The sequence below is a fragment of the Festucalex cinctus genome, chromosome 3 (assembly GCF_051991245.1).
Source record: "Festucalex cinctus isolate MCC-2025b chromosome 3, RoL_Fcin_1.0, whole genome shotgun sequence".
NCBI classification, from domain to species: Eukaryota; Metazoa; Chordata; class Actinopteri; order Syngnathiformes; family Syngnathidae; genus Festucalex; species Festucalex cinctus.
Window position 1 is genome coordinate 16,103,334 of NC_135413.1, and position 20,521 is coordinate 16,123,854.

General features: G+C 38.6%; 1 protein-coding gene across 3 annotated transcripts in view; it reads left to right on the plus strand.

Annotated features, from left to right (window-relative positions):
• The window catches only part of ano3 (anoctamin 3), a 37,709-nt gene extending 17,581 nt beyond the window's left edge, over positions 1 to 20,128 (plus strand). For 2 of the 3 annotated variants that reach the window (XM_077516086.1, XM_077516087.1), the window contains exons 6-25: positions 62 to 106; positions 2,082 to 2,216; positions 2,459 to 2,565; positions 4,236 to 4,291; positions 4,359 to 4,480; positions 5,751 to 5,885; positions 5,975 to 6,071; positions 8,037 to 8,097; positions 10,311 to 10,393; positions 10,544 to 10,684; positions 12,186 to 12,350; positions 12,540 to 12,576; positions 12,668 to 12,779; positions 14,271 to 14,328; positions 14,598 to 14,695; positions 14,765 to 14,922; positions 16,481 to 16,633; positions 17,938 to 18,088; positions 18,160 to 18,349; positions 19,594 to 20,128. In XM_077516086.1, coding sequence (XP_077372212.1) covers positions 62 to 106; positions 2,082 to 2,216; positions 2,459 to 2,565; positions 4,236 to 4,291; positions 4,359 to 4,480; positions 5,751 to 5,885; positions 5,975 to 6,071; positions 8,037 to 8,097; positions 10,311 to 10,393; positions 10,544 to 10,684; positions 12,186 to 12,350; positions 12,540 to 12,576; positions 12,668 to 12,779; positions 14,271 to 14,328; positions 14,598 to 14,695; positions 14,765 to 14,922; positions 16,481 to 16,633; positions 17,938 to 18,088; positions 18,160 to 18,349; positions 19,594 to 19,776 — 2,287 coding nt within the window. In that variant the 3' untranslated portion in view covers positions 19,777 to 20,128. Of the gene's footprint in view, positions 1 to 57; positions 107 to 2,081; positions 2,217 to 2,458; positions 2,566 to 4,235; positions 4,292 to 4,358; positions 4,481 to 5,750; positions 5,886 to 5,974; positions 6,072 to 8,036; positions 8,098 to 10,310; positions 10,394 to 10,543; positions 10,685 to 12,185; positions 12,351 to 12,539; positions 12,577 to 12,667; positions 12,780 to 14,270; positions 14,329 to 14,597; positions 14,696 to 14,764; positions 14,923 to 16,480; positions 16,634 to 17,937; positions 18,089 to 18,159; positions 18,350 to 19,593 lie in introns of all 3 variants that reach the window. The other variant, XM_077516084.1, reaches the window with a different exon arrangement.
• The last annotated feature ends 393 nt before the right edge of the window (positions 20,129 to 20,521 follow it).

Here is a 20,521-nt window from a genome sequence, read left to right on the forward strand (position 1 = left end):
TCGCCTATTTTCGTTCACTGGCTGGAAGCTTCTTTAATGTGTGTCTCTTTTCCTGCGGAAGGAAAAAATCCCACTTTACAGACTGGAAAAGCAAAACCTTGGGCAGGTAAGTCTTTTCGGATTGTAATATTTGTTTGACTGAAAGCTGGATTGTTAAATGGCAATGAAAAAAAATAGGCAGGCCTTGAGGACACACCATAGATTGGGTTTTCTTTTCAGTATTGTAATAAAAACGTAAGAATACACAATGTTGAATAAGCCTTTCCAAAATGCATTTGAGAATCAGGGATGAAATGCATTGTAGTCATTGTTATTTTGTCTCAACAATGATAGTGAATTAAACTGTCCAACCATGTCAAACACTGCAGGAATGAACATGTCAAGGACTCTTTTCACAGAACAATACTGTCACTCACCCACTATGACGAGGGTTTTCCATTAAACTATCTATAATCTTTCAGTCAAACACCAACGAGTGGCACAGGCTTGTTATTTGCATACTATTTTTAGAAGGATGCAGTCATGGCTTTGAAGCGATGTTCAAGTGATGTCCAAGCTCCGCGCAGGACTCCAAATTTTTGCGTCTTTTCTCTGCAAGCAGACAGAAGCATTGCGGTGACAAATAAACAATTACCAACAAAGCCGCTTTGTTTTGTTTGGTTGGGTAAAGCATTCCTGTATGAAAAAAATTACATAACTTGAATATTTTCATGATAGTATCTGATATTATGGTGGAATTTAATTTGTAGTAATTCATTATTTTGGCGGGCCCATGTTGCTGGTAAATAGTCCAATTTGTACATAACTTTTTGTATCATTTTCCAAATACTTGTGAATGACTTTATGGCATGAGGATTGATGACCATTAGCTTTGGCTTTTCCAAAGCTGTTGTACTGAAATAAAACTCAGACGTAAATATGTCTCTCAGTGTTTACTGATGGTCTGAACAAATGGACCATGTGCAAGCGATGGCAGCTTGCTGCATCCATATCAATATTTGTCACTGAGTATACCTGCTTTCTTCATAGCAGACATAAACTCTGTGTTCACAGAGTCCCCGTTTATATTTGTCTAATCAATACCGGGATGGCAGCATCGTTAAGTCATTTTCCAGCGCCTCAAGTAGAATGTGTGGTGGCTCACAAGATTGCAATATGAGTCTGGACCCCAAATGAAATCAGTTTGAGTTATGGAGGGATGAATTTCAAAGTGCCAAGAGGATGATATAGCAGCCCTGATAGCCGCATGTATTGATAAGGACTGCCACAAGCAGCATCATGAAAACAAATGGCTCTATCAAATATTGTTTACAAATTTTCTTCTCATCGTCAGCTATAATAGGCCTACGAAGATGGCCAACCTGGCGTATAAGCCTAACATCTGCTAATTCAATCTGACAGAAACTGTAATGTAAGCTAGCTGCCCCAAAATCAACTATAGTTAAAAAAGAATGTAAAGAATTAAACATTGACCATCATAGCTGCGAATATTCTTGTATTCTACCACTGTGTTAAAAAATAAGTTGTTTAAAAATGTATAACGACTGCGACATCAATGCTAGTTTCATTAGCCTGTTCATAGCATTTAGCGTTTTGTGTTAGCATTTGGCTAGCAGATTTTCATAAGGCAAAAAGTGGTTTGGGTAAATAAACAATGTGTAATTCTCTTTGTTTTATGTTCCCTCGGCTGAATACGGTGTTAAAACTTGTTATTGAGATTAAGTTTAGTTTAAAATGAGTAATACCACAATTTTATAGGTGTATTAATATGCTAGTTTCAAGGCGTCAAGGGTTTTGGGACTATCTTGAGAAAAACTGTCAAATTTTCCTGCTCTATTGGCAGATCATTTTGCGTAAATTAAGTAAAATATTCCTCATTTCACTACTCTCATCTCCGTTTTTTTTTGTTTTTGTTTTTTTGTTTTTTTTTAATACCAGTTTTAATTGCAGTGTACCTGTAGTCTGGATTGAGATGTCGGTGCTGGAGTAAAAGTTAATGATCTACTTTATAATGTCAAATTAGACAGTCTTCATGTTAATCTGTGCCGTTAATCCCGTCCTGCTGTGCTCCATCTGCGCAGCCGCTTTCATCTGAGATGTCGTCAGATCAAGAGCTGGCTTCCCAGAAATCCCATGAAGCTTGACAAAGAGGCGCTGCCTGACCTGGAGGAGACCGACTGCTACACTGCCCCTTTTAGTCGAGCACGCATGCATCAGTAAGACATCGAGTCACTCCTATGTTAAATATGCAGACACTCAAGTACATCTGAATTGCTGCCTGTTTGCTTCACTTGTTTGTAACGGGTCATGGTTTGGGGTGTTAGTCATTTAAGGGCCCCAGACAAATTAGTTAATCAAACATCTTAAGCGTGAAATTAGTTGCTAATGGTCTTGGATAATACTGATATCTTCTGAAATGGACGGTAGCTAACGGATTGTGCCATTCATTCCCACCCAGCTTCACTATCAACAACAGAGAGACCTTCTTCTCCAACTCGACCAGAAGCAGAATCGTCCACCATGTCCTGCAGCGCACTAAGTATGAGGATGGAAAGTTAAAAATGGGTATGAGGCCAACATCAACTTTAGTATTCAGCATCTTAGAATCATCACCAAGCATACGTTGCTATAATAAAAAGGGCATAATAAATCTTGTTTTATTCTGTCTTAATGTTTTCTGTTTTTATTCTGCCTGCGTGTCACCGAAACCACACGGCAGCAACTTAAGTGTTGTTAACACTTAATGAAACCATGATCGTGGCGCACCCTGGTGAATTTTGCTACAGCCTTATTTACAACACCACTGAGTGTTCCCTCCACTAATATTTATTAGCCATTATGTTTTCTCATAAGCATGCTGATGTCCGCTACGATAAGAATGTATTGTCAGTTTTACGAGCCCAGTCCAGACCAATCAGCATTAACCGCCTTTTGGCAGATTTTCAGGGTCACTCAGCACTTATTAGATGTACTCACTGGGCACATTAGGTGATGTTCAGCCTTTGGATATTTAATTAACAATGCTGTTCAATAGGGATGTAACGATATCCAAACATCACGATACGATCTTATCATGATATGAAGCTCAGGATACGATAATTATCATGATATTGTGGAGAGGTTGGTGATATTTAAAAAAGGTCACAATATTTAAAAAAAAAAAAAAAAAGAGCTCATACTAAGAAAAAAAAAGCACAATATTGTGCTTTTGTACATAACAGCAATGCATATAAACCACCAATGATCTCTAATAATAATATTGAGGCGCTTACTTGTTAATGCACGCACACATTGAGTTCCTCCACATATTGACTTGGTTCACAGGCATATTACGTTCCCCTTCATCTGACCAATAGCGTGGATTTTAAACAAAGAAGGGCCAAATCATCCCTAATGAAAATTTATTTGCACTAAAAAATAGCCACCAGAGGGTGCTATAACTGCACAAATGGAAATCAACCTGACTTTTTTAACAGATGTGTTGCTTTTAAATGTTGTGAACATGACAACGACGATATTTTGGCAGTTTTAATATCACGATATTGCCCTTATCGTTACATACCTACTGTTCAATAATGTGGACCTATATGTCTTTAAAAAAAATAAATAAATAAAAAAAAATAAAAAATTAAAACACACTCCGATATTATCCTGGATTGGCTGGCAACCAGTTCAGGGTGTACCCCGCCTACTGCCCGGAGCCACCTGGGATAGGCTCCAGCACCCGCGCGACCCTAGTGAGGCAAAGCGGTTAGGAAAATGGATGGATGGATGGATGGATGGATGGATGGATGGATGGACTCCTATGTTATTATTGTCCTGTCACAAGCTTCTGTAATGAATTGATTAGCATTAGCTTAGCATTAGCATTAGCTTTGCTAATCTAAGCTTCAGCTGATGCCACATGAATATTTGAATAAAGTCCGCTTCATTTTGCTTGCTTTCCATCTAGGGCGTGACACTCACTGCATAAATGTGATTCACACAGTACAGTACAGCGTCGTGTTCATTTCTGGATTTTACAACGTGCATAAATGATGGCACGGGTTCAAATAAAAGCAGTGGCTAGTGGGTTATTTTCAAGTGTGGGCAGCTATTGAAAATTCATATTATATTAACGCCTTTCATGAGCTTAAGACTTGCATATGCTGATAAATTGTTAATGTAGAGGAGTAGCTTTGTTTAAATACACCTCAGAAGCTCACTTCTTGACTGATTGAAACTGTAATCTGCAGGTATCAATCGGTTATTGGGAAACAACACATATGAGGCTGCCTTTCCTCCACATGAGGTAAGAAGTGTGAAATTTGTGCTGAAAAAAAAAAGTTCCTTCTTATGTGTTCTGTTTTTCTCACCAGGGTGGATACAAGAGCAGACATCCCATCAAGACGCATGGTGCCCAAAATCACAGGCACCTGCTTTATGAGCGCTGGGCTCGCTGGGGGATCTGGTACAAGTACCAGCCTCTGGACCTCATCAGGTACTCGGCTTTTGGATGAGGTGACTCGTTAGTTTCCCTCGCATGAGATTGTGTGTCCTAATTATGATCCACAGCTTGGCTTTAAATACATTGAAGAAGTGAGAGACAATGAGTAACCTAGTTTTCCTGTCTACACTGCCTCGTAGGGTTTAATCAGTTGTGTGAACAGATTCATTTATCAAACACTGCAGGTTTTGAAAGCGCCTCCGTAAACCCCTGCAAAGTGGAATGAGAATGAGACCAACATTCTCGCCATCTGCATTATCTACACTAAACAGGAGTAGTTTCCTCTTCGCTTTCCTCCTCCGCAAAGTACTTCATGACTTGGGTTAGAACCGTAAGAGGAACAGTTGCCAAAAACAGAACAGTACCTCTTGATAGGCACCAAATTTGATCACTTGAAAAGAAAATGTGCATTTTTTAAGTGAATTGAAACATTATACGTCATAATTAGAATATTACAAATTTGTAAACCTTACTCAAATGCCATTTTTTTAACAAACCCTATAGATGCAAATATTTGAATTTCAAAGTATTTTAATGAGGTTATTAAAGTTTATCAGACAAGTCTGTTGATTGAAGATAGCTAACTAGCTAGCTATGGTTGCACCCCAAAAATGCTTCTCCCCTTTGGATAGTCTACTGGTGTTGCCGCTTTAGAGTGCCTCATTGTTGACAGTGAGTGCACGCATGTCACAAAAAGAAGACAGAGAAAGCAAGGGGGAAAAAAAAAAAAAAGTCACGTGACAACCAGTATGCAGAAACTGCATAAGAGTGCCTCGTTGTCACACTGTTGAAAAGCCACATGACCACTGGATATATTGCAGCCCCTGGAGACTTTTAGGGAATTATATTTTAGGTATAAGAAAGATGATAGGACAACTAGCATCCATTTTTCTAGGTTGCAGAAGTGGAATTTGATTGACAGCCGAGTGGGCAAGGTTTTGATGCATTCACTGGACACTCCCACAATGTTTGAGGGCTGAGAAAATGTTTTTTCACCATTTTGAAGCCTCATTTTACTGTACTTTACCTCTTTTTGTTTTTGCAAATTGGCAGGATTATCAGCATTATTACTCTTCTCTGTAGTATATGCATATGTTGCCGACACACACACACACTTTTTAGTGGTTTGTACACATCTGAAAACCGAATTAAAGAGCTCTGGTTCTCATCACTGCATCATATTGCACAACACATCTCAATAAACCTGCTTAATGAGACTCATTTGTAATAGCAGGCGCTGTCTTTTCTTGTCTGTGGCTGTCAGGCGCTACTTTGGAGAGAAAATCGGTCTTTACTTTGCATGGTTGGGTTGGTACACCGGCATGTTGATTCCCGCTGCTCTGGTTGGCGTCTTTGTCTTCCTCTACGGCCTCTTCACCATGGACTCCAGCCAAGTCAGGTCAGGTGGCACAGCCTGGGGTTACAACAGTGAGTGTGCATACAGTTCACATTATGTTTTCTAACTGAACTATCTGTTTGTCCTTCTAGTAAAGAAATTTGCGAAGCAACCACAATCACGATGTGTCCAATGTGTGAGGAGACCTGTAAGCCGTGGAATCTGAGTGACAGCTGTGTCTTTGCAAAGGTCTACTACAGTATTTGTTCAAAAATTACAATTTATTCATTAAAATACAGTTTGGTGCCACTAGATCCAGTTAGCAGTTAATCTGCAAAATATTCACATTGCTTTTTTTCCCGTTTTATTGCGTTATGGGCTTATTTCTAAATGTATTACATTTCTTTCCCCCCTCAAAATTCTACACTAAAAACCATATCACAAGTTTTTTGAGGGTAGATTTTTCAAATGCAGTCAAACCAAAAAGCTAAAATGTAGCTATTGGCAACTTGGCCACTGAATTGGTGCCAGGAAACCTGAAAGAAAAAATAAAGAAAAAACCTCTTCAACGTAGATCCATCCATCCATTTGTCTATACTGATTTGTTCTAACGATATTACACTAATTATACTATTTAAAGGCACGGTCTTCCATTTTCACTCAGGAAAATGCACTATATAAATACAGGATGTATACACATGAACTCCTTCTCCGTCTACACCTCTGGGCTTCTGTTAATGTGTGGTGGTGATTTTTTTTCATAAACCCCCACCACCCCAGCCTGTATTTTGCCATTTTGTTTGTTTTGTTAACAGCGGGACGTTTCTGTGGACAGACAGTTGTTTACCCCTCCAGCCAATCGTAGGGGGGGGGTATTTGTCGGCTGCATGACGTCACTCCCGCGGCAACTTGACAGCACGCACGGATTTTTTTTTCACTCACTCACTCACTCACTCACTCACTCACTCACTCACTCACTCACTCACTCACTCACTCACTCACTCACTCACTCACTCACTCACTCACACAAGCTACATGTGTGACAGAAACGTCCCGCTGTTGACAAAACAAACACAAAATGTCAAAATACAGACTGGGGTGGTGGGGGTTTAGGAAAAAATCACCACCACACATTAACAGAAGCCCAGAGGTGTAGACTGAGAAGGAGTTCATGTGTATACATCCTGTATTTACATAGTGCATTTTCCTGAGTGAAAACGGAATACCGTGCCTTTAAGAAGTCAACTAAAGAAAATTCTTTACAATAACATGTTCTATGCATGCCAACTAGTCTAGACACAACATTCATATGAATATTGCGCTTGTGGAATATGGCATATTGCTAAAGTCACCCCTTTTTATCCTTGTCAGGCGGCGGCCATTTTGTTACTTGCTGTCCAAAGAATATTACATCACGGTTGCTTAGTACTCAGATAACGACCAATCATAGCTTAGCTTGAAAATGTCACATGACCAAACTCAGAAAACAGTTGAGTTGTGATTGGTCCTTACCTTACTTGAAAAATTGTGATGTCATCTTCAGTTGACAGCAAAATGGCCGCCCCTAGATGGCTAAAAACGTGGATTTTGCTGTTTAACTCATATTCCGCAAACACAATATTAATCAGAATGCTGTGTTTAACTAAAGGGTGTGCTTAGTACATATTATTATTGTCAAGAAAAGTTTTAGGTTGACTACCCTTTGTGAACTTTGTGGAAGCATGTAAATCTGCATGACTGACTTAAGGCATGCGCTGTAGGTGTTGGTATGTCTCCAATCACCCACTTGGACAGACCAATTGTCTATCTGGGGTCATAGTTAATTGCTTTTCACTTAGGTTGTGAGCGTACAATGCCCTGCAAGAACTGACCCTCTTATTTACCTTAATTGAGACAAGAGAAAGGCAAAATAAATCAATATGATGCAGTGCGGTTCCGCACCACTGCAAACCATCGCACCATTTGGATCATTGGCAGGCCATTGCTCACAAAGAAACAAATGAAAACTAATACTACAGCACTTCACCTTGGTTATCAGTCTCGATAATAGAAATGAGCTGTATTATCAATGTAAATTTTTGTAGAATTGTTTAATTTTCTATGGATGTACTGGTAATTAAATGGCATGTGATTAATGTTGTGTCCGATGAGTGTGAATATTAATTTTGCTTGTCAAGACTGTGTGTTTGATGGAAACCTCTGTTGTGTGTCAAGGTGACCCATCTGTTTGACAACGGTGGCACTGTTTTCTTCGCTATCTTCATGGCTATTTGGGGTAGGTCCATGCTGTTTCTTACATTGTATGTATACAATCTGCTGTGTAAACTGTTATGTACTGTATACATATGATGATGATGATGATGAGGAGGAGGAGGATGGTATATTGCTGCTTTCCCAGCTACATCGTCATTGTGTTGTGGACTCTGACTGTTTCCACAGTTTCTGGCTGTCATCCATCTTTCTGCCAATGTGAAAAACAATAGCCTGAGACCAGAGGGAACACTTGGCACGTAGTGTTCTGTATGTTTGGGCTAAATGAAGGCAGTGGCGAGCTGGAGAGCCCAAAGAGGTTCCGGCTAGCTGACTGTGGCGGTAGCTCAGGATTCAGCATGAAGGCTTTTGGCAGAGTAGACCAAACTAGGCAGTACTGCAGTGCACTTGAGGTCTGATGTGTGTGTGTGTGTGTGTGTGTGTGTGTGTGTGCGTCTGTTAAGCATTGTTTCGCCCAGGGGAACCAATGTAGTGCGCTTTTGTGTCTCTTAAAAAAAAGTGGGTCAAGTTATATTAAACCTCAACATATTTAACAGCCATCAAAGTTGTTGCTTGCATGCTTTTAGTGCTTTTGAAGTCAAAATAGGTATGACACACGCTGGCCATGACCATAGGTAACCCTGTTCAATGTAGTATAAGAATTGCATCAAATCAAAACGTTATACAATGCTCCATTTTGACTATGAAACATTTTTGGATGGATGGATGGATGGATGGATGGATGGATGGATGGATGGATGGATGGATGGATGGATGGATGGATGGACGGACGGACGGACGGACGGACGGACGGACGGACGGACGGACGGACGGACGGATGGATGGATGGATGGACGGATGGACGGATGGATAATGATGGATGGATGGATATGCATGGATGATGGATGGACAGACGGACGGACAGATGGATGGGTGGGTGGATAATTTGGATATATAGATGGATGTTTAGATAATGGATATGTAGATGGATGGATGGATGGATAATGGATGGATGATGATGAGGATGGATGGATGGATGGATGGATGGATGGATGGATGGATGGATGGATGGATGGATGGATGGATGGATATATAGATGGATGTCTAGATAGATGATGGATATATAGATGGCTGGATGCATGGATGGATGGACGGATGGATGGATGGATGGACGGATGGATGGATGGATGGACGGATGGATGGATGGATGGATGGATGGATGGATGGACGGATGGATGGATGGATGGATGGATGGATGGATGGATGGACGGATGGATGGATGGATGGACGGATGGATGGATGGATGGACGGATGGATGGATGGATGGATGGATGGACAGATGGATGGATGGATGGATGGATGGATGGATGGATGGATGGATGATGGGGTTACTGTAAAAAAAGGGCTTGGTAACAAAAATCACTTGTTCTTTCTACATGTGACATTAAGACACTTTGGTTGTGATTTTAATAAGTATCATGCAAGTTGACGCATAAAGCTTGCTTCAGCAGGCCACACAAAATAAAGTGGAGGCTCGCATCTGGCCCCCGGGCCTTGGGTTTGGCACCTAGACTATTGGTATTAATGAAGGGAAAAGCTTTTTTATTTATTTATTTTTTCAATCATAAAAACCTGTCATTTGAAGAGGGGTGTGTAGACTTTTTATATCCCCTGTATTTAAGTAGGTACCTGTAAATATGATACATCTTTGGCAATTTCTGTCAAATGTTAACACTGCAATAACAAACGTTAAATGAAAACCTCTCTTAGAGTCATTTTTGTAATAGCAGACGTTTTCCAACAACTTTTGTTTTGGATGTTTTTAGGATGTGAAAGAAGAGGACCTCATATTGTGGCTGGTGTATGCACTGTATCATTTTTATTTTTTGCTATATCCTGACTTATCCAGAGTACACAACAGAAAAACCGACATCATCACTGTTTTGGTGCGCTCGTATCAACACAATCGAGCATCGAACAAAAGCAACATTGCGCTCCAGACAGCACAATTGTACCCATTGAATGCTTGAACGTAAAAATTGATCCTTTTCCATCAAAGGAGATTTAGGATGAAACAGTGGATGTTTTCTTTCACCAAGGACTGAACATATGCGAGCTAGAGGCTGTAATGCGCATCAGTAATGACTGCTTTGTATTTGGGGATGTTCCCTTTGATTCCACCCACAATTAGCAGTCCGACTTGTGTTGCTGATCAATAATGTGATGGATCCCCCGCAGCCACCGTCTTCCTGGAGTTCTGGAAGCGGAGGAGGGCCGAGCTGACTTACGACTGGGATCTCATTGACTGGGAGGAGGAGGAGGTAGGTCAGCAGGAGCCTCAACTAGAGATCTTTTATGATTTCCTCTCCATTTTTGCGCTGTGCCTCGTCTAAACATGACACCGTAATTGTGTTCTGCTAAAAGCATCTGCAGTTCAATAGTTCATAAGAGGAATGTGTGTCGTCCATCAGGAGGAGCTGCGGCCTCAGTTTGAAGCCAAATATTCCAGAGTGGAGCGAGTCAATCCCATATCTGGCAAGCCAGAACCTTTCCAGCCCCTGTCAGACAAACTCAGCCGGCTCATGGTGTCTGTGTCCGGAATATTCTTCATGGTAAACCCTTTGATCTCTCAATAATCTGCCCATTGGGGTCTTTTCCACTCACAGTGACTGTGTTATTCTGTGTGCTGCCACTCGAGCGATCTGATGTGCCAGCTGTGGCATCACATCACCCCCTGCTGGACAAAATGTCATGGCACAAAAGAAAAATAAGCTTGTACTGTATAGTAATTCTCGGAAGTTTTATTTCTGAACAATTTTAATAAGAGATAGGCCGCTTTGACACATATCGACAACAGATTTTTTTCTTTCTTTTTTTCTTTCTTTTTTTTTTTTTTTTACGGCTGATGATTTAATTTGAAAACTGTAAATTTGAAGGAACTGCAGGGGAAAATACACTTGAAATTGATGAACATTAGAAATGCATTGCGAAATGTTGGTTTGTATTTTTTAATTGAACAAAAAAAATAATAATCTTCAAAAATACACACGCAAAAAAAAAAAAAAAAAAAAAAAAACAGGGATATCCCCACAAAAAATGTTGTTTTAAAATATACTGTGTGTAATATTTCAAAAATATGTTTTTAATATTTAAAAAAAAATCTTCAAAAAAGTGCAAACCAAATACTTGCAAACCGCAAGTATGGGGGCCCATGTTATTTATTTATTTATGTATTTATTTATTTATGTATTTATTTATTCATTTACATTTTCATTAACTTAATATGACCCTAGGAACTTTTTTTTTTTTTTTTTTTTTTTTACGGCTGATGAGGGTTTAATTGAAAACTTTGTAAATTTGAAGGAACTATAGGGCCACTTGTAATTGATGAACATTAGAAATGCATTGGGAAATGTTTGTTTTTAATTATTTTTTAATTGAACCCAAAAAAAATCTTCAAAAAAACACACGCAAACAAAAAAAACAAAAAAACAACCCGGGATGTCACCACAAAAAAAAACCCAAAATGTTGTTTTAAAAATATACTGTATGTAATCTCTCAACATTAAAAAAAAAATCCGCAAAAAGGTGCAAACCACATACGCGTTATTTATTTATTTATTTATTTAAATTTTCCATTAGATGAGATGTTGCAGACCCTTGGACCTTCCTGCACTTTTTGTTTTCGTTTGAACTTAGAACAAAGTAATTTAAAAGTTTTTAACATTTCAATTACATAGAAGTTTTGTTTTATATATATATATATATATATATATATATATTGTAATTTAAAAAAAAAAGATGTTGCAAATCTGAGACTAATCAGCAACTAATCGACTATAAAATTACTCAATAATTGTTTTTATTTTTGATCAAATGTTGGGAAACCTTGTTTACATTAAATTGTCTATATCCTCAAAATTTCCGCCTCCCAACATTAAATATTTTGACATTTCTGTCGTCCTCCATCCATTAAAACAGACTGATTATTTTGTCTTGAATCAAAATAAAACATTTGTTTCATCTGGTTTTACTTTGGAAAACAATGATCAACCTTTTTGCCCATTATCTGTTTACTGTCTGTCTCATTTTTTTCAAATGTTCTCTACTTAGATTTCGCTGGTCCTGACAGCCGTGTTTGCCGTGGTGGTTTTCCGTCTCATCGCCATGGAGAAGTTTGCCTCTTTCAACTGGCATTTTGTCAAGAAGAACTGGCAGTTTGCCACCTCTGGCACTGGCGTCTGCATCAACTTCATGATCATCATGTCGCTCAACGTGGTGGGTGTCTGGACAGGCGCATCATCATCATCATCATCATCATCATCATCATCCGCCGTGTTTACATATTGAAGGCCAGAGAATGTTCTGTGAGATTATTCCGGGAATGTCACATCCACGGACAGTCAGATTTTTCTCCTGCTTCTTATCATTGTCACTGATTCTCTCTTTACTGACGTTGTTTGCCAGGTGTATGAAAAAGTGGCCTATTTGCTAACAAATTTAGGTAAGCACAGTCCACTTTGTAGCATTGTTATCCCAGATGGTTGCCAAGCCTTTATTTTTATTTTTTTTTTCCCTGCCTCATCCCCCTGCAGAGCATCCAAGGACAGAGTCTGAATGGGAGAACAGTTTTGCTCTCAAGATGTTCCTCTTCCAGTTTGTAAACTTGAACAGTTCCACGTTCTACATTGCATTCTTCTTGGGAAGGTAGGCCAGTTGCCATGAATCACATTTCCTGTTTTTACGGCGCATGGAGAAATGTTGGATCATGCAAAGTGTTTACTTTCCAAATCCTGTGTCAGTAGATCTGCCAAAACGACCTTCCTTTCCCTTCTCAATGTATAGCTATTTGAACAAAAATATTCAAGAACTCACGCTAGGTTTGCATGTGGCGGCATATTTCCAGTGGAAAGTCCAAAAAAACGTTTCCATTAGATGGATAATTGTGTAACTCTTCTGCACTTGACGATTCATAGGAATGAATGCTAATATAATATAAATGGATTCATAAAAACAATATTAGGTTATGTTTGAACTGGTGTCATGACTGGGGAGAAAAAAAAAAAAAAAACTTTTTACGGGAAAAAAACTGACAGTTTAAAATACAGTGCAAATGTAAACAACTTTACATAACAACTTGCACGTTTGACTGGTATTTAATGTACAATAAACAGTACATTTTTTTTTTTTTTATCAATGTGCTGGTGCTTCATTTGTATAGCGCTTTCCTACCTTACAAGGCCCAAAAAAGTGCTTTGCATTTTGACTACTCATTGATTACACAGCAACAGTAACAACTGGAGTGTCATTATCTTGCACATGGATCTTCGACACATTCATACTTACTGCACTGGGATTGAACCAACAACCTCAGGGTTGCAAGATGACCATTCTACCACTGAGCCATGCCACCCTGTTCTTGTTATCAGTAAAGAACTATTGAATTTGCAAGTAATAATTAGGTCTACAGTATATCAACTTTAAGTGAACATAATACAGTTAAGTTGTTGTTGTTGTTTTTTTTAACCTTAGTTTAACCTTTATATTTGCATGGTTTCAACTGTATATCGAATTATTCTTATCTGTAATATGACTTTGTAAAATGCATGTTTCTTTTGGTATAACAAAATGTGCCAAAGCACCTAATGACAAAAAAAGTTGTTCTAACACTGCTATGATGTAATTTTAACTGTGTCCCAATGTTTTTTTTTGTTTTACAGCATATCTGTGTTTAAAATACTATAATTCGTGAATTTAAAAAATATATATATTTTTTTTTTATTTTATTACTGTCAGTTCAACAGTCGTGTTTGGAGTTTTACAACATGAATGTAAATTACACAGTGCTACATTGTTTTGTTTTTACATTTTTTTAACATGACGATTTTTTTGACAGAAATTCACTGTTAATTCTACAGACATTTTTTACAGTGTAGGTGTGAGGTTGGGGGTTTGAATCGAGTCAAAGCTCCTTTTGTAGCTCAATTAATATGACCCATATTTCACACTAATCAAATTCTTAGCATTCACGTACATTTCTGTAGAAAATGAAATTTCATATTCACAATCTTCTCGCAGATTTTAAAACCCATGTTTTGATTTGACCCTAATTGAGTGTCGTTCTCTCCCACTCAAGAGTTAATTAGTTTTCCTCTAATTGAATTTCTCGCCTAATGTTGCCGGTCTCAATCTGTTTAGGTTTGCTGGCAGACCTGGAAAATACAATAAACTCTTTAATCGGTGGCGACTGGAGGAGGTGAGTGCGAGCGAGCGAGCATCATCTTAAATTAAGTGGGTGATTATTCCAGCTTGCGATTCAAATTCTGTTTTTTCAAGATATCCTTGCGATGAAAGTCTCATTTGCGTTGACTCAACAGATCATCCATCCATTAAATAAGACCCTCATTAAAATGATGAGTTTTTTCTCACCCGGGATTTTAAATGATTTTGAATACAAGGCAGGAAATAGTAATACAAGTTTAATCATATTCCTTTTAATTAATTTGATTATTATCTTTATTCAAGTGTCATCCGAGTGGCTGCTTGATTGATCTGTGCCTGCAAATGGGCGTCATCATGTTTTTCAAGCAAATCTGGAATAACTTCATGGAGCTTGGTTACCCGTAAGTATTCGATTGTTTTTATTTTGATTGTACTCCTCCGGCCGCCTTGCATACGTGTCGTTATCTCAGTTTGCTGCAGAACTGGTGGTCCCGGAGGAAGATGAAAAAAAGTGGTGGCGGTGCAGGGCAGAACGTGGAGAACAAAAGTCAGCTACCTCAGTGGGATCGAGACTGGAACCTGCAGCCCATGAACGCGCACGGCCTCGTGGACGAGTACCTTGAAATGGGTGATTCATTGCATTACATTCATTGTACAGTGTTGTTGTCAGTATTGATCGTGATCTCCAAGGCCATCCAGACTCAATGCGTTAGTTAACGGATATCAATGGGAAGTCCTCTTCTTTAATACGTTTGTATGGAAAACATGTGCTTAATTATGCTGTTCATATACACTGAAAAAAAAGCCATACTACAAATAAGCAAAAATGTCCTCAAATTTAGACTTTTTTTTTTTTTTAAGCAAAAAATCTGCCAGTTGGGTAAGCAAAATTTGCTTGGCAAAAATTCTTAACATTAATTTATAAATCTAGCCCCTTTAAAACAGTGACTGGTCTTAAAATTAGAAAAAGATTGAATAAAAATTGTTGATTATAAGCAAGAAATTCTGTTATGTAAGAAATGTTTACTTAAAGGGATACTTCACTTCTATCTATCCATCCATTTTCTTGACCGCTTATTCCTCACAAGGGTCACAGGGGTGCTGGAGCCTATCCCAGCTGGCTATGGGCACTAGGCGGGGTACACCCTGAACTGGTCGCCAGCCAATCGCAGGGCATACAGAGCCCAACGACCATCCATGCTCACACTCACACCTATAGGGACAATTAACACCCAATTAACCTGCCATGCATGTCTTTGGAATGTGGGAGGAGACCGAAATACCCGAAGAAGACCCACGCAGACACGGGGAGGACATGCAAACTCCACCCAGGAAGGCCGGAGCTTGGACTCGAACCCAAGTCCTCAGAAGTGGGAGGTGGACGTGCTAACCACTCAACCACCGTGCCGCCCCGGATACTTCCCTTATTTAGCAGAGTATAGCAAAAAATAAAAAGTTAATATTTTGTCTATAATTATTTGGATACTTTCATTATTTTCACATACATTACCGGTAATACTTTAAAAAAAAACAATTTTGTCACTTGTTGTCGACTGAAAATGACATCACATGTGCTCAGGGCTCAGGTAATGCCCATTCACAGCTCACCTGTTTTCTAGGTTTGATCATGTGACATTCACAAGCTGAACTGTGATTGGTTACCTGAGTCCTGAGCACATGGTGATGTCATTTTCAGTTGACTGCAAGTTGCAAAATGTGTTTTTGAAGGTACTAATTGTACATGAAAAATAATGAAAATATCACATTTATTCTAGACAAAATGTTAACGTTTGACTGCCAAAAATGGCTAAATAAGTAAAGTATCCCTTTAAAATAAGTGGTACCTTTTTATTAGTAAAGTTTTTTTTCCTTAATTTAATAATTGACAATTGATTGAAATTTTTACATAATATAAAACTTACTTTAGGGCATATTTGAGCTTGTTATTAACATTTTTTTCTTAGCTGGAAGAGTTTTGCACTGACCAACCAATCGGAGGATGTTATTGTGGGCATGTTAGCTGGCCCTTGGCGGTGAATTTGAAGTCTGAAAGTCTTTTTGCCAATATAGTTGAAGTTAAGCTCCATTAAATAAAATGCAAAATGGCTGCTGGATCTGACTGCGTACTGTCCTGCCTGTCTGAAAAATGTCAACGCATAATTGAGCAAACTATCGTTTCCTCTCAGTCCTCCAGTTTGGCTTCACCACCATCTTCGTAGCCGCGTTCCCGCTGGCGCCGCTCCTGGCTCTGCTCAACAACATCATCGAGATCCGCCTGGACGCCTACAAGTTCGTCACCCAGTGGAGGAGACCCATGCCTGCCCGGGCCACAGATATCGGTGAGACGGATCTCTCTGACACTTCCTTCACGCTTCTTTTATTTGACATTTAGAACATTTCTCTTAACATAGCTCGACATGTAGCCAGCTCCATTTCCTCTGTTTTCTAATACTTTGTTTGAAAAGCAGTCATTAAAGTGGGAGTCAACTTTAAACATTTCTTGACAACAATATGTTCTAAACATGACAATCTGATTAATATTATATTTTGGGAATATGAGTTATGAAGCAAAATCCAGCCGTTTATTCATCTCAGTGGGCGGCCATTTTGACACTTGCTGTCGACTGAAGATGACATCAATGTTGCTCAGGCAACAACCAATCAGAGCTCACCTCTTTTCTGCAGCTGCGCTGTGATTGGTGATTGGTGTGGTGGTGTGATTGGAAATGGCTCATAACATATTATTTTAAAAAACAAAACAAAAAAAACTTCCCCTTCAAGAACATACACAGCTGAAAATCTTTCTGACGTGCCTAAAATGTTCTGTTCATGCTCAGTCTGGCATGTTTATATTAAAGAGATGGAAGCAATTTAGGAATGTGAATATGTACACATATCTAAAGTGTATTTTGAAGACTGTTAAACATTGTAAATATAAACGTGTCATTATATTACAAACATAGGGATGGGGCCAATATCGCTATGTATGTTTCAGTCATCCGTTATGGTCTCTCTATTTGAAAAAATAAAATAAAATAAACTATTTTGGAAGTTTGACTTCACTTCAATATTGACTGCTTTTGACCGCTTTATTCATTTAAATGTTACTCTATGTAACTGTGAATAAATTAAATGTCATTAGAATCAGTAGGGCCTGACTGATGTGGATTTTTTTAGGCAGACGCCAATTCCGATATTTGGGAGAGAAAACTCAGATAACCGCCAATTAATAATAATTAAAAAAAAAAAAAAAAGTATATAATAAAATATATATAAGTATATAGGTATAAGTATATAAGTATATAGTATAAGTATAAGTATATAATTCCAAAATGGTTACAACTTACAACAATACATATTTGTATTTGTTTAATTTTACAACAAACAGAAAAATCAGCCAATTTTTTTATTTTTTATTTTATGTCATTATCTTTGCCTTATGTTGTTATGAATGTGTTTTGAAAAAATTGCCAAAAATCTGCTAATATTAGCAGACATTTTTCCACAAGCTGTAGTGGACACCATTTTTTTTAAAGCATTAAAACATATCAAATGATACATGTACAGTAATGATTCTTAAATATGCAACTTATGCACAACCAATATTGTTTTTCAAATAAACACTGCTGGGAATATCTTTCAGGTATCTGGCACGGGATCCTTGAAGGCATCGGCGTGCTCGCGGTCATCACCAACGCCTTTGTCATCGCCATCACCTCAGACTACATCCCTCGCTTTGTATATGCCTTCAAATATGGCCCCTGCGTGGACAGGGCGTACCGCCACGACGATGAGTATGATTTTTTATTTTATTAAAGATGTGACTTCACTTCCGGTGTGCTAAACATCTGCTTCGGCTCCGCAGGTGTTTGCGAGGCTACATGAACAGCAGCCTGTCCGTGTTCGACATGAGCGTGCTGAAGAACAGCAGTGATCCGGAATATTGCAGGTACCGCGACTACAGAGCCCCGCCCTGGAGCAAGGTGCCGTACGAGTTCACTCTTCAGTTCTGGCACGTCCTGGCTGCCAGACTGGCCTTCATCATCGTCTTTGAGGTATGTCGATTGTTGTCAATGTTGTCAACTTTCAAATACCATAGATCTACTTGACAACGAGGCACTCTAAAGTGGCCACACCAGCCCCGGTCCCCACCTTTCTGTCGACTCAGACTTGTTTTTTTCCCCAACGCCACTCTACCTTTCTCTGCGTGCACTCACAGCGAACAACGATGCACTCTATATCAGTCACACCAGTGGACTATCCAAAGAGAAGATGCAGTTTTGGGATGTAGGCATATCTTAACTGTATGTCATAATTGCATTGGATAACCTCTGATGTGAACAAAAGGCGCTCAAGCTCTTATTTAGTGGAGGAAAGGCAACTCTTGCCGCTTAGCCACGCCCAACAAATACAGTAAAACTGAAATAGTGAAGAAATTGTTCCTGTACACAGAAATTACAGCAGAACCTTGATTTAACAGACTGGAGGGGTTTAAAATGGTTGTCTGTTAAAGGGATACTTTACTTATTTAGCCATTTTTGGCAGTCAAACATTAATATTTTGTCAAAATAAATTTGATATTTTCATTATTTTTCATGTACAATTAGTACCTTTAAAAACACATTTTGCAACTTGCTGTCAACTGAAAATGACATCACAAGGGTAACCAATCACAGCTGAGCTGTTTTCTAGGTTTGGTCATGTGACATTCACAAGCTGAGCTGTGATTGGTTACCCTTGTGATGTCATTTCCAGTCGACGGCAAGTTGCAAAATGTGTTTTTAAAGGTACTAATTGTACATGAAAAATAATGAAAGTGTCAAATTAATTATAGACAAAATATTAATGTTTGACTGCCAAAAATGGCGAAATAAGTAAAGTATCCCTTTAATGATTGTTGTGAAACTTTCGACAAAGTAGGCATTGCCGGAAGTGTGTTTTCGTCCGACAACGTCATCATCAATAACCGGTTCAGTACTGACGGTCAATGACGGAATGGCCATTTTGCTGATGAATAACGGAAACATTGACGGACGCCCATGTCACTGACGAATGATAAATTGATGATTACAGTTTGTTTCGTCTTGAAATAGTGACGGATTGACGATGACGGGAAGGGTGACGGATGCTCAAGATTTATCGATGCGCCTACCTCTGCTATTTTCTGGCCGTTAAAATCCAAAGTCTGTTAGTTCTAGGTTCGTTAAATGGAGGTGCCACTGTTGATCGAAGGGAATGTGGCGTGTTGACTTTTCTACTACAATAAGCGTAATCTGACACTGGTGAATCCTTTCCTCAGCACCTGGTTTTTGGCATCAAATCCTTCATCGCGTACCTCATTCCGGACATGCCCAAGGACCTTTGTGACCGAATGCGCAGGGAGAAGTACCTCATGCAGGAGATGATGTACGAGGCGGAGCTGGAGCACCTGCAGAAGGAGCGCAAGAAGAACGGACTGCGTTATCACCACGAGTGGCCTTAACTTTTGAACCCCTCAACGTGTCCGCCCAACGCCGCGCAGCCCTCCACGCCCGCCTGTTTAACGTTCGGCAGATTCACCAAAGACTTCACACGTGACGCCCCCCCACTCCCCTACCACTTTAAAGCTGCTTCACCGTGAACACTCCTTCCCTCGCTGCCATCTGTCGCAAAGTTGGCGCCACCCTCCTCCATCCATCGGCCACCTCCCCTTTCCCCCTTCTGCTGTGTGTCATGGCCTCGCTATATGGAGGACCAAAACTGCCAAAATTAAAAATAAATAAATTACTAAATAAATAAATAAATGACTAAAAGTACAAATAAAAATGGATATAAAAATATATCTCAGAAATTAAACAACTATATATATATATATATATATATATATATATATATATATATATATATATATATATATATATATATATATATATATATATATATATATTCTTAAATAAATATATAAATAGATTTAAATATCAATCAAGAGCAGTGAGTAAATTTGAGAGCAGAGCATTTTTATGTATTGATTCATATTTTATTCTATTTATATATTTAATTTTTGTATTTATTCCGACACTTATTTTTATATTTATTTGTATTTTTTTTTTTTTTGTGTTTATTTTTACTTTTATTGTTGTTTTTATTTCAATTTATATTATGTTTTTGTATGTAATGTTTGAATGATATTTTTTATATCCGTTTTTTGTTTTGTTTTTTCCACTTGTAGTCATTTATTTATTTTTAAT